General features: G+C 40.3%; 2 protein-coding genes across 3 annotated transcripts in view; one reads left to right on the forward strand and one right to left on the reverse strand.

Annotated features, from left to right (window-relative positions):
- IST1 (IST1 factor associated with ESCRT-III) overlaps positions 1-20,436 on the forward strand; it is a 24,459-nt gene extending 4,023 nt beyond the window's left edge. The window contains exons 2-10 of one of the 2 annotated variants that reach the window (XM_019654385.1): positions 8,801-8,903; positions 9,314-9,494; positions 10,197-10,284; positions 13,426-13,509; positions 14,009-14,119; positions 15,047-15,250; positions 16,004-16,096; positions 17,225-17,270; positions 19,022-20,436. In XM_019654385.1, the coding sequence (XP_019509930.1) occupies positions 8,816-8,903; positions 9,314-9,494; positions 10,197-10,284; positions 13,426-13,509; positions 14,009-14,119; positions 15,047-15,250; positions 16,004-16,096; positions 17,225-17,270; positions 19,022-19,224 (1,098 nt within the window). In that variant the 5' untranslated portion in view covers positions 8,801-8,815 and the 3' untranslated portion in view covers positions 19,225-20,436. The remainder of the gene's footprint in view (positions 1-8,800; positions 8,904-9,313; positions 9,495-10,196; positions 10,285-13,425; positions 13,510-14,008; positions 14,120-15,046; positions 15,251-16,003; positions 16,097-17,224; positions 17,271-19,021) is intronic. The other variant, XM_019654390.1, reaches the window with a different exon arrangement.
- The window catches only part of PKD1L3 (polycystin 1 like 3, transient receptor potential channel interacting), a 77,790-nt gene continuing 72,941 nt past the window's right edge, over positions 20,133-24,981 (reverse strand). The window contains 7 exon segments of the mRNA XM_019653721.1: positions 20,133-20,472; positions 20,474-20,577; positions 20,579-20,658; positions 21,089-21,170; positions 21,938-22,069; positions 23,913-24,014; positions 24,444-24,654. Coding sequence (XP_019509266.1) covers positions 20,265-20,472; positions 20,474-20,577; positions 20,579-20,658; positions 21,089-21,170; positions 21,938-22,069; positions 23,913-24,014; positions 24,444-24,654 — 919 coding nt within the window. The 3' untranslated portion in view covers positions 20,133-20,264.

The following is a 24,981-nucleotide window of genomic DNA, read 5'->3' on the forward strand; positions in this document are numbered from 1 at the left end:
TGGAGGGCAGTGTCACTGGCCCTCATATGTGGGATCTGAACCAGGGCCCTCTGGCGTCCCAAGCCAGTTCTTAACCATCGCACCACTTGGCCGGCCCTGTTTATTTTTTTCTTTTGTGAGGTATATCAGAAAAATATTACTAACAGCAATGTTAAATTCGCCCAGTTTCTTAAGTCATCTCATTGTAAAAGTAGGGTTACTGATTTGTCCAGATTATTTGTTTTCATTTTCCCTCTTTTCCTGTGCCTCTGGCTTCTAAATGATCAGGAGCTCTAGAACCCCCAACTATAGTCTACTTAGTTTAAGTTCTCTTTCCTTTAAACTCAGAATTAAGTCCTAAGTACATGTAGCCTATTCTGATTTAAAAATAAAACTATGGGCTAGCCGAGTGGCTCCTTGATTAAGAGTTGGCTTGGGAGCACGAGCTCTGAGCAGCAGAGCCCCAGTTCGGATCTCACATGGGTCAGTGACGCCGCGCCCTCTACAGCTAAGGTGGTGAACAACAGCTTGACCTGGAGCTGGGCTGCTGTGAGTCACCGGCGACGGCGTAGGCTGCAATGGGGCTGCAGTGAGCTACCATGAGTGGCCGTCCAATGTCTGGCGACCTATCTGCCTCAGCCGGGAAGAGCGCAATGATCATAATACCAACATGGGCCAGTGAAGTGCCGTCCTCCACAACTAGACTGAAGAACAAAAGGACAGGAACTTGTCTGTTCCCCTTTCCTGATTCTCCAGTGCTGTTCCCTCCCCCAATTCCCCAATAAAATCTTTAAAAAAAAAAATAAAATAAAACTTAAAAACTGTGTAGTCTAGTAATTTCAAATACAGGAAAAGTAGTAAACACGTGAATACTAATTTCAGCATTATATGACATGTCAAAAGGGTAGGGAATTAAAAAATTATTACTAAGTGGAATATTAGGCAGCTATTAAAATAAGGTTATAAAGACTGTAACAGATAATGATGTTAAATGGTAAAAGGATTCAGTAGTGCTCAGAGTCTATGGTTTCAACTTTGTAAAAATAACTCGTATGCCATAATAAAAATTCTTGTTAAAAAGTATACCTAGGGCCGGCCGAGTGGCGCATTGGTTAAGATCTGGCTTGGGACGCCAGAGGGCCCCGGTTCGGATCCCACATATGAGGGCCAGTGACACTGCCCTCTACAGCTAAGATGCTGAACAACAGCTCAACCTGGAGCTGGGCTGCCGTGAGTCGCCGGCGACGGCGTAGGCTGCAGCCCCTGTGGCAGTGGGTTGCCATGGGCTACCGTGTGTAGCCAGCAGCCAGCGTGAGCGGCCAGCAGCTACCGTGAGCGGCCGTCCAGAAGCAGGCGACTGATCTGCCTCGCCCGGGAAGAGCGCAATGATGGTGCCAACTTGGGCCAGTGAAGCAACGTCCTCCACAACTAGACTGAAGAACAAAAGGACAGCAACTTGTCTGTTCACCTTCCCCCAATACCCCAGTGCTGTTCCCATGCCCAATTCCTCAATAAAAATCTTTATTAAAAAAAAAAGTATACCTAATTTTCTGTAGTTTTTTATATTAATTTTATTGAGAAACAAGATAAGGATACTTTCATAATGCCTACACATTTCAGTATTTATAGCTCCTTTCAGAAAATCTTAATGGTCTCTGAATTCTGAAGCCAGTACTTTTCTCATGAGTTAAATATGATGCTACTGGTTTTGTACTTTATTAAATTTTCAATCTTGATTAGTTAGTGAAGATTTGATTTCAGTGTACTGTATAGTAAAATGTGAAAATACAGTAAACTTTGCATTTTGTCAATGAAATGGTTTTAAGCGTTGGATTCTATTATGTTGGAAATGCCTTCTATTGTAGCTTGTTCTAGCTTGTCATACTCTTATGTCATACCTTCATAACTGCAATACAGTGGTCATGCCTAAAATTGTTCAGATCACTTATAAGAAAGAAGTATTCAGGATAAGTAAAATAATACATTTGAAATACAAAAAACATTTCAAATACAAAAGTTTTCCTATATACCACAAAATATCATTCTAGCCACTATTGACTGCTGCCTCCCTCCCCTACTGGGTACTTTTGGAGCTACAGACTCTAAAGTTGGTCCCTCAGGAGGACTTCAGGGTTGTTGTTTTTTTGCTATTTTTAGCTACTTTAAATAGAGCTTCCAGGATTACTACCAATGGGCAGCTTCTCTATTTGGGGCAGTAGTACTGAGCTGCCAAGTAAGGTGAGGAATGACTCAATCATGGTTTTACACCTTCCCTCATTCAAGAATGAAGAGATTATGCAGCTTTAAAAGGCTCCTGGGATTCAGTGATAACAGAGGGACTAGATGAGTTTGCTGTTCACAATGTTAAGGATTGGGGTAAAGTGAGCGATTGGAAAGAGCCAAGAAAGGCACATGAGGCTGTTGACCAACGTATGACATAATGGTGTTACACAAATAAAAATAGTGGTGGCTAAATATATAAACAAGATAGAATACTGAGAACTAGTGCATCACTAGTTTATAATCCTTTTATAGGGTTTATGTTATAGTTGTTTACGTGTCTTACAATTGTTTTTATGTCAGTTATCCCCAATAGATTGAGCTCCTTGAAGTGCTAGGATCAGGTGTTATTTAAATGTCTCATCCATGGCAGCTTTGCACAGTACTTGATAGAATAGTTCTCAACAAATGTTTGGTGAGTGAATGAACGACAATAAAGATATTGAGGCACAAAGTGATCTTAGAATAACCTCTGAACCAGGAAAGAGTTTTAAATTAGGTATCAGATAATATCACTATGTGGGATGTGTATATAATACATTCACATATACATATATTTGTTTATATATGTTTATTTTATGTATATAGATGTTTGTTTATGTATAAAACAGTAACTGTTGACCAGAATATTTTTTTGACTTTTAGGGTATTCCTAAAATTAATATTACTAATCATGCAAGATACAAAGTTTATGGTAGTTAGCTCTGTTAAGTTTCAAATCCTGAAATGGTAATTAAATTGATCTTTTGTATTAGACTAGTTTTGGGGCTAATGATTTATTTCATATATTGGTAATTATTTAGGGCATGTCCTTAGTTATTACCTTTGTGGTTTAGTGTCATTATCTTTAATGATTAATTTTTGTAGAATAGGAATCTAATTTCTGAAAGTTGAAAATCCTCATGCTACAACATGAACTGTTAGACTATACTAATACTAATATTCGTGTGTGTGTGTGTGTGTGTGTGTTTGTGTTTGTGTGAGAGATCCATCAGTGGACATTTGCGCTGCTTCCACCTCTTGGCTATAGTGAACATAGATGTGCAAATATCGCTGAGACCTTGCTTTGAGTTCTTTTGGACATATAACCAGAAGTGGGATTGCTGGATCATACGGTAGTTCTATTTTTGTTTGTTTGTTTGTTTTTAAATATTTTATTGGGGAGTTGGGAGAGGGGAACAGTGCTGGGGACTCGGGGAAGGGGAACAGACAAGTTGCTGTCCTTTTGTTCTTCAGTCTAGTGTGGAGGACATCGCTTCACTGGCCCATGTTGGTATTGTGATCATTGCGCTTTTCCCGGCTAAGGCAGATTGGTTGCCGGCCATTGGACGGCCGCTCACAGCAGCTCACGCCGGCTGCCGGCCACTCATGGTAGCTTATGGCAGCCCACTGCAGCCTATGCTGCGCTGGCAACTCATGGCAGCCCAGCTCCAGGTCGAGCTGTTGTTCCCCATCTTAGCTGTAGAGGGAGCAGCGTCGCTGGCCCTCATGTGGGATCTGAACTTGGGCCTGCTGCTCAGAGCTGGCACTCCCAAGCCAACTCTTAACCAACGTGCCACTCAGCCGGTCCCGGTAGTTCTGTTTTTAATTTTTTGAGGAACCACCATACTATTCCATAGTGGTTACTATTTTACATTACCACCAACAGTGCACAAGGGGCTCTAGTTTTTCCGGACTCTTACCAACACTTGATATTTTCTGTTACCTTTTTCAGCAGTAGCCATCCTAATGAATGTGAGATGATTAACTCATTGTAGTGTTTTGGTTTTTCTTAGCTGAGCCATCCTGCCACCTGTTGGCAGCTCAGCGGCAGCTCAGCTCGGGCCAAGACTCAAACCGCTGTTGCTCAGAGCTCTTAACCAGCTGAGCCACTCGGCTGGCCCCTAACTCACTGTAGTTTTGACTTGCATTTCTCTGATGATTAGTGATATTGAGTATGTTTTCATATGCTTGTTTGCCATTTGTGTATCTTTGGAGAAATGTCATTTAGGTCCATTGCCCATTTTTAAATCAGGTTACTTGGTTTTTTTGTTGTTGAGTTGCAAAAGTTCTTTATATATTCTGGATGTTTTAGTTCTTTTATGGATCTCAAGATTTGTGTGTGTGTGTGATAGGAAGAAGGTAGTGGTATTTTTTATCTTTTTACCTACAGAACTAGCACAGCTTCTGTTACATAGTAACATGCTTAATAAATACTACTTGAATGAAAGAATGAATAAAATGAATTGCTTCATTTATTTTTTCCATGAAAAGTGTTATGTTATTTTTTAAAAATAAGATTTCTAAGAGATTTCTTGAGGATTAATCTTGTCTATACCTTTTTGCCTATTCCATTTGGTTCAGTACAATTGGATATCCAGTATCCTTCAGAATCTCAGGGTTGGAACGGACTTTGGAAATTATATTGTAAGAACTTAAATTTTGTTCACTGTATTGTACTCATTGTGGAAAAGACACATAAACACACAATTTTTTTAAGACAATTCATTTAGCTTCAGCTTTCTTGTCTGGTTAGTTGAAGTCTTACTAGTGTAAATCTGGGGTGGTTTTGGTAGATTAGGTAGGTCCCAGCTTCTTTTAGTCTTGTATAACTAGAGTCTTTGTGCTGGATATCTTCTGTTTTCTCCTCCAGAGCCTTCTTCCTTTGATGATGTCCCTTGGGCAGTGTGGCTATGGGCCCTTCCTTTCCCTTTTGGCTTTCAATGGGGGGTATATGGCAGATACCATCTAAACCTTATCCACACCATTGTAAACAGTCTGTGAAATTCTCAAATTACCCAGGTTGTGAATGCCATTTGTATCCAGTGGAACCCTGATTGTAGGATGTTTTAGCAGCATCCCTGGCTTTTTAGCAGCATCCCAGTGGCATCCCCATAACAACCCAAAATGTTTCTAGTCATTGCCAAATGTCAGATTCACTTTTGGTTGAGAACTACTCTAGAATTATAGTGCTTACCAAACAGTACTGTAGTTGCCAGATTTTCTTCGCTGTTTTTTCCAATAGAATATGTTTCTTCGAGGGCAAGGACTGTGCTTAAATTACCTTTTTATCTCCAGCAACTAACTAGTCATTGTCTGACATAGAGATAGTAAATATTTGTTGAATGGATTGAACGTAATTCAGTATAATGTTTCCCAGATATTTTGTGACATACAAGTCCCATTGTTTACTGGGACTTGGTTAATTATTAAATGTAGTATAAAAGCTGGAGGCAGTTTCACAAAGTGAACATGTGATGTTTTATATTAGTGGTAGGCACAAGCAGACAAATACTATTCTTAGTGTACTTCCTTATACTGGACATTTTGTTTGGTTTGTCTATTCTTCAGTTACTTTGTTAGACCTAGCTCTTATTTGGATATTACGTGTTTTGAAGTTAAAGTCTAGAATTAATGGAGAGAATTGTGCTGTCTTGACACAGTGGTCAGTGCACAATGGTATACCCTAAAGTCTTGTGGGTGGAGGAGAATGGTTTTGTTGATTGTAACTCCACTGTTTAGTGAAAGTCTTGGTAAATAGCCTTCTGTTGTCAAATGTTATAGAGCAGCTTTTTTTTCTTGGACTTTTCACCCCTTTGTCTGTTTCTTTGTATGAGACTGTTACTGGTATTTGTGTGATCTTGTGCACTAGCTTTTTTCAAAAGGCTGAGACTTAGTAGGATTTAAAGAATTAAAGTGAGAATATTTAAACATTTTTCAAATTAAATTTATTGGGGTGACACTGGTTAGTAATACTAAGTTTCAAGTGTACGCTTCTGTATTACATCATCTATATATTGCATTGTGTGGTCACCACCCAAAATCTAGTCTCCTTCTGTACCTTTATCCTCTTCAACCTTCCTCCACCCCCCTTCCTCTCTGGTAACCACCATACTGTTGTCTGTGTCTATGAGTTTGTTTTGTTTGTTTATTGGTTGCCTGCTTTATATCCCACATATGAATGAAATTGTAAGGTTCTTGTCCTTTTCTGGCTGATTTATTTCGCTTAGCATGGTACTCTCAAGATCCTTCTGTGTTGTCGCAGATGGTTGTATTTCATCCTTTTCTTATGGCTGAGTAGTATTCCATTGTACATAGGTACCATGTCATCTTTATCCAATCATCCATTGAAGGACATTTAGGTTGTTTCCATGTCTTGGCCACTGTGAATAATGCTGCAGTGAACATAGGGGTACATATATCTTTGGGGGATGGGAACAGCGCTGGGGAATTGGGGGGAGGGGAACAGACAAGTTGCTGTCCTTTTGTTCTTCAGTCTAGTTGTGGAGTACGTTGCTTCATTGGCTCAAGTTGGCACCATCATTGTGCTCTTCCCGGGCGAGGCAGATCAGTTGCGGGCTTCTGGACGGCCGCTGCTGGCCGCTCACACTGGCTGCTGACTACACACGGTAGCCCATGGCAACCCACTGCCGCAGAGGCTGCAGCCTTCGCCGTCACTGGCGACTCTGCGACTCTTGGCAGCCCAGCTCCAGGTTGAGCTGTTGTTCAGCATCTTAGCTGTAGAGGGCAGTGTCACTGGCCCTCATATGTGGGATCCAAAGCAGAGCCCTCTGGCGTCCCAAGCCAGTTCTTAACCATTGCGCCACTCGGCCGGCCCTATTTTTTATTTTTATTTATTTATTTAAATTTTATTGGGGAACAGCCATGGTCATTGGTTACACATTGTTTTCATGCTACAGTGGCACAGTTGGCTCTTCTAAGGAGTGCGCAGCTCACAGTGGCCCATGTGGGGGTAACCTTTGTGTTAGCAGCACCACGCTCAAACCAACTGAGCTAACCCCCATCTGCCTATTTTTTAATTGGATTATTTGTTTTTCTTGTCGAGTTGTATGAGTTTTTTAATCTATTTTGGATATTAATCCCTTATTGGAGGTATAATTTGAAAATATCTTCTCTCATTTGGTTGGTTGCCTTTTTGTTTTGTTGTTGGTTTCTTTTACTGTGCAGAAGCTTTTTAGTTTGATGTAGTCCTTTCATTTATTTTTGCTTTTACTTCCCCTGCCTTTGGGGTCAAGTTCACAAAAGCATCTTTGAGTCCAAGGTACATAAGTTTAGTACCTATATTTTCTTCTATGTATTTTATTGTTTCAGGTTTTATATTTAAGTCTTTAATCCATTTCGAGTTTTTTGTATATGGTATCAAACAGCAGTCTACTTTCATTCTATTCCGTGTTTCCCAGTTTTCCCAACATCATTTATTGAAGAGGCTTTCCGTTTTCCATTGTATGTTACTGACTCCTTTGTTGAAAATTAGTTGCCCATATACATGTGGGTTTATTTCTGGGCTTTTAATTCTGTTCCATAGGTCTCTCTGTGTGTTTTTCTACTAATACCACACTGTTTTGATTATTGTAGTGTAACTTGAAGTTAGGGAGTGTGATACCTCAGCTTTGTTTTTCTCAGGATTGCTTTGGCTATGTGGGGTCTTTGGCCATTCCATACAAATTTGATGATGTAATATCCAAACAGACGTTCTATTTCTTTGAAAAATGTCATTGGGATTTTGATGGGGATTGCATTAAATCTGTGTATTGCTTTTGGTAACATTTTAACTATGTTAATTTTCCCAGTCCATGGACACGGATTATCTTTCCATTTCTTTGTGTCTTCAATTTCTTTCAACAATGTCTTATAGTTTTCAGTGTATAGGTCCTTCACTTCTTTTGTTATGTTGAAGTTTATTCCTAGGTAGGTATTTTATCCTTTTTGTTGCAATTATAAATGGAATTGTTTTCATTTCTTTGTATGATATTTTATTGTTAGTATATAGGAATGCAAGGGATTTTTGTAATAGTTTTTGTATCCTGCAACTTTACTGTGTTTATTGTTTTCAATGGTCTTTTGTTGGAGTCTTTAGGGTTTTCTGTATATATAGAATCATGTCATCTGCAAAAAGTGACCATTTTACTTCTTTATTCCCAATTTCGATGCCTTTTATTTCTGCCTCTTGCCTAGTTGCTCTGGCCAGGACTTCCAGTACTATCTTGAGTAACTGGTAAGAGTGGGCGTTCTTGTTTCTGATCTTAGAAAAAAAGCTTTCATTTTTAATGCGAGAATCTTTTTGAATTTGGTTCTAAATTTGATAACCTTTTCCTATCACAATCCCTGATGAGCTTTTTGGGAGAAGTAGGCGGCCTTCCTGCTTCTTTGTCTTTTTATCAACCCACTCGTAACAGTAGTACGTAGATACTCATTTCATCTATCACTGAGTTCGTTCAGCTCGGCCTTTGAAATAGATCTCAAATCTAATCATTTCTGCCACCACCACTGCTAACCACCCATGGTGGTTAGCTACTTCCATCTGTTGTCGGGACTATAGTAATAGCTTTCTCTTTGGTCCTCTTGCTTCCATTATTGCCCTCACCCAATTAGTTCTCCACAGCCAAAATAACCTTTAAAAAATGTCAACCAGATCGTGTCATTTGCCTGTATTAGAAAACCACTATGGTTTATGGTGTCAAATAATCCATCCTCTAACTGATGTTAGTTCCTGAACTAATTTTAACTTGAAAATAGTCATTGTGCTTTTTGTCTTTTTCAGGAGGAATAGCACAGCATGCTGGGCTCTGGATTTAAAGCTGAGCGTTTACGAGTCAATTTGAGATTAGTCATAAACCGTCTTAAACTAATGGAGAAAAAAAAAAGTGAGTAATGTATGATTGATTGCCTTGTTTTCTCTCCCAAAATCATCACTGGGTCCTAGCATCCAATGATGGCTCTTTCAGGCTAGTACTATGAAGTCTGAGGGATTCCATATCTTTTAAACTTTGGATACGTTTCTGCAGCCCTTTGTGACTAGTTAGACGGAATCACTTCCTTGCAGGGAAAGGAACATACTCTGTTGCTATGAAATAGGTAACGTGACTCCTGAGGTGGAAATTTCTGTGGACACAAATAATATCCTCACCTAGACAAAGTAGCAAATTCTAGACTAGATGAGATGGCACTAGAGTAGAAACACCTGCTTCTCTCTGGTGGGGTGGAAGTCGGCCTATATGTAGTCCAGGGCCCAGTGTACTGCTGCTGTGTGACTGGAGGGGGATTTGTGCCTTAGCGGAACTGGCCCAGAAAGCAAGGAAAGAGATCGCTGACTACCTGGCTGCTGGGAAAGATGAACGAGCTCGGATCCGAGTGGAGCACATTATACGAGAAGACTACCTGGTAGAGGCCATGGAGATCCTGGAGTTGTACTGCGACCTGCTGCTGGCTCGGTTTGGCCTCATTCAGTCTATGAAGTAAGATTTTTGTTTTTGCTTCATTGATATATAATTGATATAGCAAAAACTGCACATAATTAATGTATACGGTTTGGCGAGTTTAGACATATGCATACATCTGTATACAAATATCACAATGAAGGCAATAAATATTTTATCACCTCCAAAAACGTTTCCTTATATCCCCCCTGATTTTGGTAGGAACACAACATGAGATCTACCCTCTTAACAAAATTATTTATACAATACAGTACTGTTCATTACAGGCATGATTCGGCTGATTTCTAGAATGTATTCATCTTGCCTAACTGTAGTGAAGTAAGATATTTTGGTCAAAGACCTAAATCAGATTACCTGTGGAATTTGAGAAAGGAGTAACATTGGTTTCTTCCTACATGGAGAAGGCTACAACTGAGGAACTGTTTCACACACCCAAGGCCTGATTTCAATATAGTCAGGTGTTGAAAATACAGAATTGGAAATCTTGTGTCTTGGCTGAACTATTGTAGTTCCTGACTTTGTGACCTTGGGCTCGTCATTGAGCTTGAGCTCTCCCAGAAGTAAAGTAGAATCATGAAAATGGCTATAAGTCTAGAGTTATTGAATATTTAATGGATTTGTGAAATAGCTTTAGAGGCTATCAAGTATATGATACAAATGTTAGGGTTGTTGGTTTGTTTTAAAGAATGTTAAACTTTATTAATTTTTTTCCTTAATTAGGGAGCTAGATTCTGGTCTGGCTGAATCTGTGTCTACACTTATCTGGGCTGCTCCTCGACTCCAGTCAGAAGTGGCTGAGTTGAAAATAGTGAGTAAAACCAGTTTCAGTGAAAACAATTTAATTGGGTTATTTTCTTTCCTTGTTTTCTACATTTTTGCCTATTTGTTTTATAGTTTATTGTCTGTAGTTTTTTTGTATTGTTAGAAAGGTTGGTTCACAGAAGTCAGTTCTGCTTTTTTGACCAGATATTTTACACCCTTCTCATGCTGCCTTTGACACAGGCTTTGTAAATTTGTTTCTTCCTCTTTTTCAGGCCTTATATCATAAAATTGAAGAGTGTTTTGCAAACTTGAATCATTTTTTTAAGGAGCAAAGTTTCATGTACCCTCAGTTTTGTCTTAAATTATTTTTATTGTGATATGTTAACTTAAAAGGCCTTTCAAAGTAAGAGGCAATAAGCACTTATTTGAGATGAATCGGAATAGCTATTGGGGATGCACTGATTCAGGCGAAGCCCAAACAGTGTTCAGATTAGGAGACAAAGGCCAGGGGTATTTATGAGAAGGGGGAGGGGCTACATCAATAGAAGGAAGGCATATTCTACAGGTGCAGATAACATAACATAGTGATGTTACTTATAAAGTGTTTTCAAATTTCAATCCAGTAGTCATTAGTCAAGTAGTCATAATAACTGCTTTCTTATTATCTTTGCAAACAGTTCTTTGGGACATTCTATTGCCCTAGGCTCAGTCCAAGGGTTATTCTTCTCTGTTTTAACATTCCAAAGATTTGAGACTTAAAGGCAGTCCCTCTGGCATGGGAGCTCATGCTCCACATTTTAAAGTGGCACCATTTATTATTATCTTTTTGGCAAATCTTATTTAAGTATATACAAGTAGAAAAGTTCTTGTACAACTGCAAACCAGTAAAGTTAAAATGAGGTAACAGATGTTTTGCTTCATTCATTTCACAAATATTTATTGAGAGGACGTTATGAGCTAGGAGGGCACTGAGAGTACAGTGGTGAGCAAAGTAGAACACCAGCTTTACTACTCGTGTAGCTTCGAGTCTAGCAGAAGAGACAGACATTAACTAAAAAATTTCCTGCCACAACATGGACATTGGACCGACTCAATTTTTGCCTATTTGTTTTATTCTCTAGGAGATTGTTTCAGTCTTCTCTTCCATCCTTTTGAGATTTCCTTGTCCCGTTTTGTTTTTTTTTTAAATGAGCTCTTTTTAGTTCTCTGAATATTTTTTGTAGTCTGTTTTTGTTTTGTGGCTACAATGTTTTCTGACTCTCTGAGACTAGTATAGTTTCTTCTTTATTTTCGTAATGTTTGTTTTCTTCTTTCTTAGATGTAGACTATTTTATAGTAGATATTTTTCTCAGAGTTTTGGTGACTCTTGGCTGTTGGTTTATTTTTAAGAGTGAGGTACTGAAAGCAGATTGGAACCTCTTGTGGCCTGGGTGGGGCTTATTGCCAGATACCTTCATTGTTGAATGATCTGACTAAGCCCTTTCTTGAGGGAACTCCAGACTGTCAAGAACTAGCTTTCTGTGGATTGGTCATTTTCCTCAGAGAGGAATCCTCCTATCTTCTACCTGGAAGGTATAAGCTGGCTGCCAGCATTTCTGAGAGCCCAGGGGAGAAGGAAGCCAAAGGTCTCATTTTCTCTTGTAGAAGACTTACACTTAATTCTTCTGTTGTCAGTAAGTATCTCTGCTCTCTGCTGTGCTTGGAGTCCAGAGTCCTTTTAGTGTAACCTCCCCAGAGAGTAAACCTCCTGTATTCTGATAGAGTAGGGAGAATAGTAATAGTTTTATGGGTAGAGGAATGGGAAAGTAGAGGCAAATGCTTCCTATACAGACTTTTAACCTCAGTCTTGTTTTTAGCGTCTCCTATACTCCTCCTTTATATCAAGATTAATTCTAGGTGAAACAAAAATTTACATGCTTTTTTAAACAATGAAACTTTATGGTTTCATAGAAGAAAACTAGGCAGATTAAAAAAAAATAATCTCATCGTGGCAAAGACCTAACTAAATATGCCATGAAACCCAAAAGCCATAAACAAAGAGTGATAAATCAATATAAATAAATATTTTTTAAAATTATACATAATATAAAGCAAAACAAAAATCATTATCAAAAGACACATGATAAACTTACTAAGTACCAGGCATCCCTGAAAGTCTACATACTAAATAGTGAGTGCCCGCTCCTGAGGTCTCAGGTGTTGGGGGTACTCTGGTCCAATGTCATCTCCTGCCTGCATTATTATAGTAACTTTTTGAATGTTATTCCTATACCTACTTTGGTTTTCTTTAGTCTATTTACCATTCCATTAGAACTGAGGGTTCTATTCAAAACAGTGGTCTGATCTTGTCACTACCCCTTGCTTTCAAGCCTTTTAGAATCTTTCTGTTGTACTTGTGATAAAAACAGCGCTTCTAATATGCCCTACATGGCCCTGTAGTGTTTGGCGCCCACTTGCCTTCATTTTCTACCACTTTCCTCCCTCAAGCTCTGCACTACAGACTCAGTGACCTTATCTTGGCTTGAGGATTGGCCCTGTTTTTCCACCCGAGGCCTTTGGACACATTTCTTTTCCTGGAATACCCTTCCTTCCCTCCTTGTTTAGTTAACTCTTAATCATCCTTTACATCTTAGTGAAGCATCACATTTTTTAGGAAGACTTACCTGACTTTTTAAATTTATTGGGGTGACATTGGTTAATAACATATGAGTTTCAAGTGTACAGTTCTATAATACATCATCTGTATATTGCATTGCGTGCTCACCACCCCATATTAACTGACTTATCAGATCTGATTGTTGTCATAAGCTGTTGGTAGTATGGTGTACTTCCCATTGGTGGCACTTATCACAGCTGCATTTGTACCTTTATCTGTGTGACTGAATGATGACTGAGTTTCCCTGGAGACTATAAGACTCTTTAAGAGTAGAGACAATGTCTGTTTTTGTTCCTTACATTTATAGTGTCTATCATACCACTTTTAATAGAGTTTGGTACATAGTTGCAGCTCCCCTGGATGGATGTATAAACAGATAACTCAATGAAGTATGTACCCCTTAAGGTTTTACAGGTCCCAACTTTTTTGGAAATCTTGTAATAGAAGCCTGTTTACAGTTGATAGGCGGAAGCTTGAAGCAGTCTGTAGGAATGGTTTCCACATTTGTTTACTATTCTTTTTTCTCTGTAGGTTGCTGATCAGCTTTGTGCCAAGTATAGCAAGGAGTATGGCAAGTTATGTCGGACCAACCAGATTGGAACTGTGAACGACAGGGTAATTAATGGGCGTCCTTGTTAGATGTGGAGCAGTGGGGGGGAAAGGGGGAGCAGGTTCCACTCTGCGGTGGAGTCAGTCTGGGGTTGCACATTTCATAATGAGGGTGAGAAGCCTCTGGTGGGCAGCACAGTCAACTCCTTACCTGGCCCTACACCTGTGGTTGTAAGGCTCGCTCTTGTTCTGTGTCATTATTTGCCCCATTCTTTCTGCCCCATGTAATGTGTGGACGTAGAAGTGAGATGGAGAGAAAGGTGGATGAATTCAAATGTGAAGGCAGCAGTATTTGTGACCTATACACCTGAGTCATATGTAACCAGAGAATGTCAGCAAGACATGGGTCTTGTGCTCTGTGACTGGAAAAAATCATTTAACTGGTCTGAACCTTTTTTCCCTCAGTTTACCTATAAAATGAGAGGAACAAAGTTCAAAAGGGAGGCAGGTTAGGCTTAGGCTGGTTGGTATAGATGCATCTTAACCCTAGGTCTCTTATTTATAGCTAATGCACAAACTGAGTGTGGAAGCCCCACCCAAAATCCTGGTGGAGAGATACCTGATTGAAATTGCCAAGAACTACAATGTGCCCTACGAGCCTGACTCTGTGGTCATGGTAAGTTTAGAGCCTTTCAGAGTACACAGGAAAAGGAGTCTCTAGATATGACTATCTTTGAAAAATAACCATATTGTGTGCACTGAAGTTTGTGTGTGAAAGTTGAAGACTTTGTCCAGTTAGTGCCTTTGTAGGGAGCAATAAATATGCCCACCTATCTGACAAGTATTTAAGGATCAGATGAAATGAATGACAAAGCATTTTGAAAAGGTACAAACCTTGTACAAATATAAATGGTATTATTGCTGCTTTCTGATGAAATTCAAGGAATTGTGAATCTCCCTTTAGGTAACAAGAAATGCTTCAAGACCCAGAATAGATCCTGAAACATTTACTGGGTGCTTGCAATGTGCCAGACAATGCACAGAAAGCTGAGAATAGAGAGATAATAAAAACAAGGTCCTGTCCTGAAGAGGCTTGGAGGGTGAATATACAAATCGTTGAGCAGTTAATGTCAGTGAGGAATATTGGATGCTTTGGTATGCTGCTTAGACAACCCCCACCCCAAACGCACACACTTCAGGACAGAAGCATCTGTTTCCCCTAGCCCTTGAGAGTATTGGTGACCGGTGGCTCACACACAGCTGAGTTTCCCTCTAGCAGTGGCCCTCAGAAGAGAGAGCTTCGCTACCCAATATATTCAGTAACTTGTCATTGCAGGAGTTTAAAGACTCTGCCCCTTTTGCCCAGTTGGGGACATCTGCTGTAGGCCTATCCTAGCTCCAGAGCTTCCTGGGGAATTGGCTGAGGCCTTTGACTGAATGACAACCTAACTTCTTCCTGTACCCAGCCCTGCTTCCATCACTTCCCCACAGGTCATTATCCCAAGAGACCTCCCAGTAAACTTCCTTCATGCTAACCTCAATCTGCTTCATGGAATCTAGCCTGCAATGTGGCTAATGATATGGATTTCTCACTTTCTCTCAGGCAGAAGCTCCCCCTGGGGTAGAGGCAGATCTTATTGATGTTGGATTCACAGATGATGTGAAGAAAGGGGGCCCTGGAAGAGGAGGAGGAGGGGGCGGGTTCACAGCACCAGTTGGTGGACCTGATGGAACAGTGCCAATGCCTATGCCTATGCCCATGCCATCTCCAAATACTCCTTTCTCATGGTCACTTCCAAAGGGACCAGTAAGTATACATGTAAATAAGTGGCTGTAAGCTCTAGAAAATGTAACAGAAGATGACAAATTGGCTCTGTGTATACACTCAGGAATTGTAGGTTGTCAAGAGGATTTAGCAGGAAGAACATTTGGTTATTAGCTTAATGATCATATTGGGGGAAAAATGTCATGGGGATTCAGAGCAAGTTTTTTGGTTCAGCTGTAGATAATTTAATGGAAAAATCTGGAGAGAGGGTGCTAGAAAAACTCAGTGTCATGTAGTTTTTTCACCCAACATCTTTGGGACCTGTTGCAGGCACACTAGTAGCTTTTTCCAAAAAATAACAATCACTCGTTACAAGGTTAGTAAAACCTTTTGTAGACAACAAGATGAAGGTCATTACTAGTCAAGTCTGATAAGAATCTTCCCTTGTAGATGTTGAAGCAGTTGATTTAGTAATTTGAAGACTAGCCTTTGGCTACAGATCTTTAAAAATCTGGAATCCTTCTGATGACGTGTGGTCCTTTTGGGGTTCTGGAATATATATGTATATAAATACGTACATACATACATATGTATATATAAAGTCTTCATCGATAGGTTCTTTGACTTTAAGTGAAATGACTCAGTATTACGAAATCCAATTTTACCACAGGCTAATTGATAGAAACCAGTTATTTGAGGACCTCCTATGTATATATATGTCTCTCCCCACTTTCCATACACCTCAGAGAATTGCAAGTTGCGGGTAGTGTCTCTGATGTTGCCTTTCTCTTACAGTCAGATTTCAATGGATTGCCAATGAGGACTTTACAGGCCTTTCCCAATATTCATCCACCCCAGATACCAGCAACTCCCCCATCGTATGAATCTGTAAGTGCCTGAGCCTCTTTTATAAGCAGCAAGAGAGTGAATGCCATGAAGAGAGAGCAAAATAATGGCCACAGGGAAGGCAAAGTTTTGATTAACTCCTAGTACCGGCATTGCTTTTGCTTTGGATTCTTGTGTTGCTTTAACATTACCTTGGAAATGGAGTGTGGTGGTGGCAGCATCATTGGTGGCAATGCTTTGTCTGCAATTCAGCCAGGAATCAGGAGGGGGGCTGCATATCTTTAGAAGTTCTAGTAGGGCACTTAACCAGTCTTTATGCAGAGAATCTCTTGGAGCTGGTACAGTCCTGATGCTAGCATATCCTAGTAATTAAAATAACCAGTTTTATAAATTCTCAATACTGTGTAAAGGAATAGTGACCAGATTTTTGTCTTATGCAGAAGTGTCTAATTAGTACATTTTAGTCTGTAGCATTAACTTTACATTTTAGTCTTAGTTAAAACTTGCTATAAATACCTAATATGGTAATGATACCTTGACCTGTAGGTGGTTGTGGCCGCTTTGGTTTAGAATTAGATGTCTTGTTTTCCGCTAGCCTTGTTTCCTGCTAGCCTTGTTTCCTCAGTATGTGCGTTTTCAGACCTGTTTCCATATGATGCATTACTGAGAAAACAAACTGCTGTGGTGTTTGCTGTGGAAATTATTCATCTAGGAAGAGTCCCTGTTCCTGAGCTTGCTTAAGTATTCTTTCCTTTGGTTTATGCGTTGGGCCTGAGTTTTTGTTTCGGTCTTACACACATTGAAGCATTGCCCACAACTGTTTCTGGGAATGGGGTAGAAGATCTTCAGTATTTGAGGACTTGGTTTGGAGATGAGTTCAGTGGTTTACTGCTTTCTCTCTTCCTGGAAGATGAAGGTATCAGATTAAAGAGGTTATGGTGTAGTAAGAATTTTCTTTTTCTCTGCTTGGCAGTTAAGAGTTCAACATGATATCCATCTGGTTGGAAGATCAGGAAGGCATACAGGGGTTGTGGGGCAGTTCCTTTGGAGCAGGTGCTGTTGCTTTTGCTGAGCAGCTTAGCTTTTGGAAAACATGGTCTCATACCACATTGGTACTCTTCTCCAGTGATGCTATTGCGTTCTCCTCTGGTAACAATTTTTGTGTTTCAGGTTGATGACAATGCTGATAAGAATGTCTCTTCTACACAGATTGTTGGTGAGTGTGAGTCAAATCCTCAAGGCTCAGTGCTGAGCCCTCTGCTGTTTTCGCATTACTGTTCCTCCTCAGAGACTGTTTTCCTGTCCATGGCATTCAGCCCACATGCCCTATCCCTTTTCCAAATGTAGTACGGTAAAAATGTAACTCAGGATTTCCCTCCTCTAAAAGGAAGAGATCTTCTCTGGTCCCCAAGAATCTCCCAAGGTCCCGGTTTCTGTTAGTGGTAGCATTCTTTTTCACTCATTGTTTTTTCAACTTCTAGTTTTCAGTTACTGTCAAGTTCTTTATGTTCTTGCTGCTTCAGCTTCTATTGTGCCTGGAAATTTTAAAAAGGGGGGAGGGGCATTACAGAGGGGGTGAATAGGCACAAATTATAAGTGAATAATATAGCTCAGCGACGTTTCACAAAGCAGGCATGCTCACATAGCCATCCACACTTGGCATTCCAGAAACTCTTGGGGGGTATATTTTTTAAAATTAGAGATAGTTGTTTTATTGAGGTATAACATATACAAAAAATCACAGAAGTGTGTATTTGATGACTTGTCATGTGTGCTCTATGCACACACACACATGCATGTAATATGTAACCACCATCTTAATAAAATGTAGAACATTTCCATCACCCCAGAAAAGCTCGCCTGTGTTCTTTTCTGCACAACTCCACCTTAGAGGCAAGCACTGTTCTTGTATTTTAAAGTTATAGTTTGTTTGCCTATTCTAGAACTTAGATATAAACAGAAACAAACGGTAGAGAGGGGGGTGACTGAACTTGTAAAATACAAAACAGAAGACTAGAAATACTGTCAGATCTATTAAATCAAATGAGACTTACATGAACATTCCTTATTTTTTTTTCTCCTAAGCCTTTAACAGCTCATCCCAACAGAATTCTGTTACCACTCCTTGGACACTGTTGTTATGGGAGCAGATCTTTGTGAAAGGGAACAGTTTATTTAATTAATTAATTAATTTATTTTAAAGATTTTATTGGGGAATTGGGGAAGGGAAACAGACAAGTTGCTGTCCTTTTATTCTTCAGTCTAGTTGTGGAGAACGTCGCTTCACTGGCCCATGTTGGTATTATCATTGCGCTCTTCCTGGGTTAGGCAGTTGCTCACCGGCCACTGGACGGTGGCTCATGAAAGCTCACGCCAGCTGCCGACCAGCCCCACTGCAGCCCTACACCTCACGGCAGCCCAGCTCCAGGTCGAGCTGTTATTCACCATCTTAGCTGTAGAGGCGCAGTGTCACTGGCCCCTGTGTGGGATCCGAACCGGGGTCCTGCTGCTCAGGGCTGGCGTCCCAAGCCAGCTCTTAACCAACGCGCAATTCAGCTGGCTCCGGGAATGCTCTGTGTACTTACCTTTAGAATTAAATATATGCAGAGGGTACCAGAAAAATGTATACACATTTTAAGAGGAAAAAACTGTATTAAAATTGTAATACTCAATATATACCGATAACAAAAGATGAATACAAGTCACATTTGACTTCTGCAATTACAAAAGGTGCTCAAAGTGGTTACCATCAGCCTCCAGACACTTCTGATTATGGCGAACTACTGCTTGAGCAATGTTGACCAAAGTGTCCACTTGTATACATTTTTTGGCACCCCTGGTAAATTTTTAAACTAGTGTTTTCTCCTATGTTTTGATGTTTCTGCCAAAGGGGATTGTGGGCTTTGAGGATCTGAGCCACTTCTCTGGCATTTGGTAACACTGTGCTCCTTGCCCTAATTTAATTAGGTCCTGGACCAAAGCCAGAAGCCTCTGCAAAGCCGCCCCCTTCCAGACCTGTGGACACCTATGACAACTTTGTACTACCCGAGTTACCATCCGTGCCAGATACACTACCAACTGCATCTGCTGGTGCCAATACCTCAGCATCTGAGGACATTGACTTTGATGATCTTTCCCGGAGATTTGAAGAGTTGAAAAAGAAAACATAGACTTCTTAAACCAGGCAAGTTTGGGAGTTGATACTGAGCGGTTTCTCCTAACGAAGAACCTCCATGAAATTCTGTTTTCATCTCTTAACCATCACCGAACACACTACACTCTTCCTCTGGGCTTTCTTCCTGCTCTACCAAATTCTGCTGCTTTCCAGTTCTTTATTGCTTCTAAGAGACGAACGACTGGAGACACACTGAGGCCGGAGCAGCTGGCTTCTGTAAGCTTTGCTTGTTGGCGTCTTGTCATTGTGATCCCAGGTTCTCTCCTCGCCTGTCCCACCATCCCTCCACAGGGAGTGAGAAGGTAAAAGAATTGTGGGAAGAGCTGCCAGAGATGGCTGGATAATGGAACAGAGTACTTTATGAAGTTTCTCCACCCTGTGCTGAGGTTCCAGATGTAGAAACAAACCTCTCTGTATAGAGGGATTTGCGGTGAGTGAGGATCAAGGCCAAGGTGTATGTTTTCTCACTCTAATATGAATGGGGGAGAGAGATAATGACTCAGGAAGCCACTGTAACCGTTCTTGGAAGCTGGGTCCTCTCACTGGCATATGTACTACTCCTTGCTGCAGGGCACTATTCCACCTGGATCCAGTTGCAAGTTTATTTGGAAAGTTGAAGGTCTCCTTTAGTTCTGCTGGATTCTCAGGGAGCCCTCTGTGGCCTTTTGTTTTATTTGAGTGCTGTGTTTCCCTTTTACCAGAGGGCAGCAATGTATAAATTCCTGTTTTTCCCCTAGCATGTTCTGTTGGATTGCATTACTGATGAAGGACAGGTCACAAACTGGGCAGAAGTCACCGTTCAAGGCGAAGGTGGGCTTCCAGTTGCCTTAATAGAAGTATTCAAGTCTCTTGAATAGTGAGTTGGAAAGCCTACAGGAGAAGAGGGTTTCCTGTTTTCATTTGAAAACTTTACGATTTAAGAGAATCTTTAAAAACTGATCTCATAAATTTTGGTGCCCATGTGGCTGCAGTTGTTCACTGCTTTCCTCAATGGCCAAGACTCTTACTGTTGTAACTTACATGTTCCTTTGCCCTCTAACTAAAGCCGTCCTTTCCCACAGGGATGGCTTTGGGATCGCAAGATAATGACTTTGGCTTCTGTGTAATGTATCTGTACATACCTGTTTCAAGCAACTTTTCTTTAATGTTTTTGATTGGTTTGTATCTCATACATAGCAAGTAGCTGATAATAAAGTTAAAAATTCTGTGTCCGGCTTTTTCCACTGGTTTGGTTAAGTGATGCGGTACATAAGCAAGTGACTCATGTTGGGCACAAGCCAGCCCTTACCTTAGGCTTTCTGGGTAATGCGGACACCTGCAGCAGTATGGAGTCCATTTCAATGTCTGTATTTAAGTCTAGAGGTCATCTGGGAGTTTGCTTGGTTACTCCTCTTTGGCTTTGTAGAGGCTTCTGACTTGGGTCCAGAACCTAATTAAATTAGGGCAGGGAGCACAGTGTTAGAAACACACTCCTCATCAGCCAGATCTCATGCTTGTATGTTTATTTTTAATCGACTGCAGTGAGTTCGCTTTTGATTCATTCATATTTCCCACAATCATCCTGGAACATTGTGAGTGTTCTGTGCCTTGCTACTTCCAGCAGAGCCTACTTATCCGGTGTCTGTCATTCACCCTTGCAGCATTAACCCTTTCCCGACAGTGCCAAGATCCATAAACAAAAACTTTCAGCCAAGGGGATTCCTCACTGACTTAAAGATTAAAGTGTATCATAAACACCTACAGTTTTCTAAGCTATGCCATGCAAAGGTAACCATTAGCTTCGAGGTAACAGGGTCAATATAGTTCATCTTTTAAAACTTCAGTGTAAATGCCCATTACTATCACAGCTGTTCACTCACATGTGTTCTGGTGCCGCTGGATTCCTAATAAATTCGAGAGCCTCTGTAGCAGCATATCTATCAGTGAAGCTTCTTTGCAAGTCTATTGGAAGACAAAAGGAGAAAAGCAAGGAAATTGAAATTGTTGCTAATGTTGGAGGAAAATACCAAAGAGGAAAAAAAAGTAAAGATAGTTTCCTTATAATGATTTGCTGTCAGGTATTGGAGTGTTTCTGCTATGCAATAGTTGAAGGCCAGCTATTTATAGGACAGTGGGTAGAATGTAATGTAGTCTTGGTACGCTGGGTTTCCTAGGAAAGTAGTTGGCAGAGCTGTGGAGACTCACAGAGGGAATATGCTGGTACTGTGCACTGCATCAGTCTGAAGAGCAGCTACAGTTGTGCTCTGCCAGTGGCATACAAGTTTATACAGGTATTCCCTGCTTTTCAAAAGTTCTCTTATGCCACTTCACTTTTTAGGAGAGACCTACGTTAGTACCTGTTGTCGCTAACCGAAAGAGATCTGAGGAGGACCTTCACTTGCATGAAAAGGCGAGAAGTGAAAATAGTGTTCAGTGTTTGCAATGAGCTGTTACAGAGGCAGTGTGCACTGGTGTGTGAAATTACACTGCACATACCTTGTTTCCACATTATGGAAGCTGTATATGATACCATTCCTGCTTTTACTATATGTTAGTGTTATTTTAGATTGGATGTGTTACCTGGTAGGTTATTTTATGGGTCTGAGAATGCTCAAAAAAATTTCCCATGTAGATTAACGGTAATTACTTCTGCACTTATATGTCATTTCAGCTTTTGAAAGTGTTCATGTGCGCGCTCTTTCAGATAGCCGAGCCACAGAGTTACCTACCTTAAGGAACTTTCTTTCTTTACCAAAGGACATTAGAATGGCAGAAACAAACAGGTTAATGATCACAAGGACCATCAAGATGACACTGGTGAGGATCAGAAGGGAGCCCAGGATTGGGTCTAAAGCAATAATCTGGAAAGACAACAAAACACTTTGAGGTTAAACACTGACAGTTTAATTTTTACTTTAAAAAATGTGAGTTATATGCTAATGTTTGGGATATATTCACATAAGAAAACACATCTGGTAGAAACTAGGGAGAAAAGCAAAACTATTAAAAAGAAGAATACTTTTGAGTGGACAGAAGAGCAAGAATGACTAACTCTAAGGGTGTAAAAATAATTGTGCCTTTAGGGCTTTCACAAGAAGAAAACAGGTGAGTTGCAAAATTAAAATGATTCAAAGCCCATCTGAGTTTTGGTAATTCTGGAAAACATATCCAAATGTGGAAGCTTCAATGAGTAGCAAAAGTGTATTAAAAGAATAAATACCAGAAATGATAATGAAAAGTGTCTCTGCCAGTCCAAGAAACTTATACTCTAAACACAGGAGCATTCCAATATCTAACAGGTTAGCCAAAGAAAACCAGCCTTCAATTTAGTATTTTTTTCTTCATTATCTTGAAAAGTGTAAATACTGAGTTTTGCCATTCTTTACTTTTCAGCATAAAGAGATCTTTCTAAAATTTAGGGCTTACTAGAATGGTTTTCATAGCAATCTTATTAATTTAGGTGTTTGTTTTCCCTTCGTATTGGCTCATTCATTGTTGCCACCAGAACACTGTTTAAAAAAAAAACACCTAAAAACTTAGATCATGAATACATACAATAAATACCACTGTGATGGAAAGCTCTGATATGACAAAACATTTCCCAGTACCAGCCTATCATCCACTTAATTAAAAGTGCTTAATGATATGAAGTTCGGGCAATGTCTGAGAGTGTGATGTAAGACTTTTCCCCTTCACATTGTAAGATTAGAGCAGAAAAGTTGTTTTAAAACTAAAAACATTAGCAAAAGTTTATTATTTTGATTACTTCTTAATAAGAGCTTTAGTAATATAAAGTGTTCCAGGGGTGAGGGCTTCATCCCTGGTGATTGGGACTAAAACCGCAACAAAATAGTCCACCCAAAACAGCAGTTATCTTATGAAGGTGGTAACTTTCCATATTAGAAACTTATTTACCCATTTTAATTACCTTTGAAATAAGCCTTGATAAAAATCTTGCCAGTTTCACTGATCTGAACTGCAGTCTTTTTCTTCCCAGATCAAATCTATATGTGTTTGGGACCCAAATCCTCATCTAGATTTCCTACTTTATTTTTATTTTTTAATTAAAAACATTTTTTTTTTATAGCTGAGCAATTCTGCCACCTGTTGGCAGCTCAGTGGCAGCTCAGCTCAGGCCAGGACTCGAACTGCTGTTGCTCAGAGCTTGCATTCTTGAGCGAGCTCTTAACCAAGTGAGCCACGCAGCTGGCCCCGCTACTTTATTTTTTATGTTGAATAGAAAGGGATTTGTGTTGGGAGTTCCTGGGGAAAAATAATAGACTTTCCGAAATGAGTATTCATTATAAGCAATCATCACAGTGCTTCCTGGAATTGACCTCCCTATTTTTCTTGTCACTTTCACTGTATACTTCAAAGGGCCATTAAGAAAGCACCAGCAACCCCATGTTAATCTGGCCAGGTACGAGCTCACAAGTTCAAGCCCAGTGTCCTTGGCAATAAGGTTAAGGCTACAAGGAATGAGGCAGGTGGGACTATGTGCTTAGGAAAGGACAGGTTTCTGAGTAATAGCCACTCAAAAGCTGTATGCATAGTGTCATAAACCAGAACGGCAAAGGGTCTAAATCTCGCCCTTTTCGAGTATGCAGTGGTGTAAGTCAGGGCTGCTTTATAAACAACTTTACCCTCATTAGATACAGTAAACCAAATAGAGTTCTGTAGGGAAAACAGGATGGAGGGTTTCACCTCTTTGTGATTAGAGATTCCCATCAGGAGACCAACAAAAGCCACTGCTGAGCTGAAAAAAGTTCGGTAGTCATAGATGCTCCATCCAAACAGCAGGTTAAACTGAAAAGGAGAAAGACCAGTCAGAGGGTCGAGAGCAGTGGAGGTGACCGCAGTTCTTTCTGTCTTGAGGTGCTTTGATGATGAGATTAAAGAAATTCCTTAGTGATCATCCAGTTACTATGCCTAAAAAATACATAAAATTCCTTTGTAATTACATAATTTTTATATAAATTTATTTGACCTTTACATTCTTATGAGCTAAATTTTCTCCCCATTTTAGAGATGAGACACATCTGAGTTTAAGTCATACTACTAATTAAGTATGGAACTACAATTAACACCAGCTTTCTTACTCCACTACCTTTTCTCCAAAACTCATTGCCAACTTGAACTGATGATTGTCCATATCGTGACCCTTTCTCTAAGGGGAGCGACGTGATTCCAAGACCACAGCACTTTGGAAGACAGACACCGTGAAGGGCGGCTTACAGTAATGGCGTAGCCTGTCAGCAGGATCAGAATGACCAGCAGGAAGCTCAGCACCTCATCCCAGGCTTTGCTGAGTGTTCTGCGGATGAGCTGCAGCCGCAGGTTATGATGCAGCAGGTTCCACAGCTGAACAGTTGCCAGCAGAACCAGGAAGCCCATTAGGTGAATGACAGCTGAGTTCACTGGTATTGCCTCATCGAAGTTGATGAACCTGTACCAAGGAAGGCTGACAGTTAGGCAGCATGCAGTGTATTCCGTCATCAACTCCTGTGTTGTCAGTTTCTCCACGGTTCCCACTGCTGAAGTGCAGCTGTTCTTTGAGTCCTGTTAGGTCAAACGCTTGATGTAAGAGCTGCACTTTTCAGTGTGGCCTCCTATATTTGTGGATATGAGAGCATTGGCAAAAAACCATGCATTTAGTTGGGAGCTGAAGAAACCTTGAAATGTGACCTCTTGCTGATTTATTTTTTATTGTTAGTTTCAGGTTTATAGAACAATGCAATAGTTTCCTTTTCACCCTTTGCACAGAAACAACCCC

Source organism: Hipposideros armiger, unplaced genomic scaffold, assembly GCF_001890085.2.
Source record: "Hipposideros armiger isolate ML-2016 unplaced genomic scaffold, ASM189008v1 scaffold_9, whole genome shotgun sequence".
Lineage (NCBI taxonomy): Eukaryota > Metazoa > Chordata > Mammalia > Chiroptera > Hipposideridae > Hipposideros > Hipposideros armiger.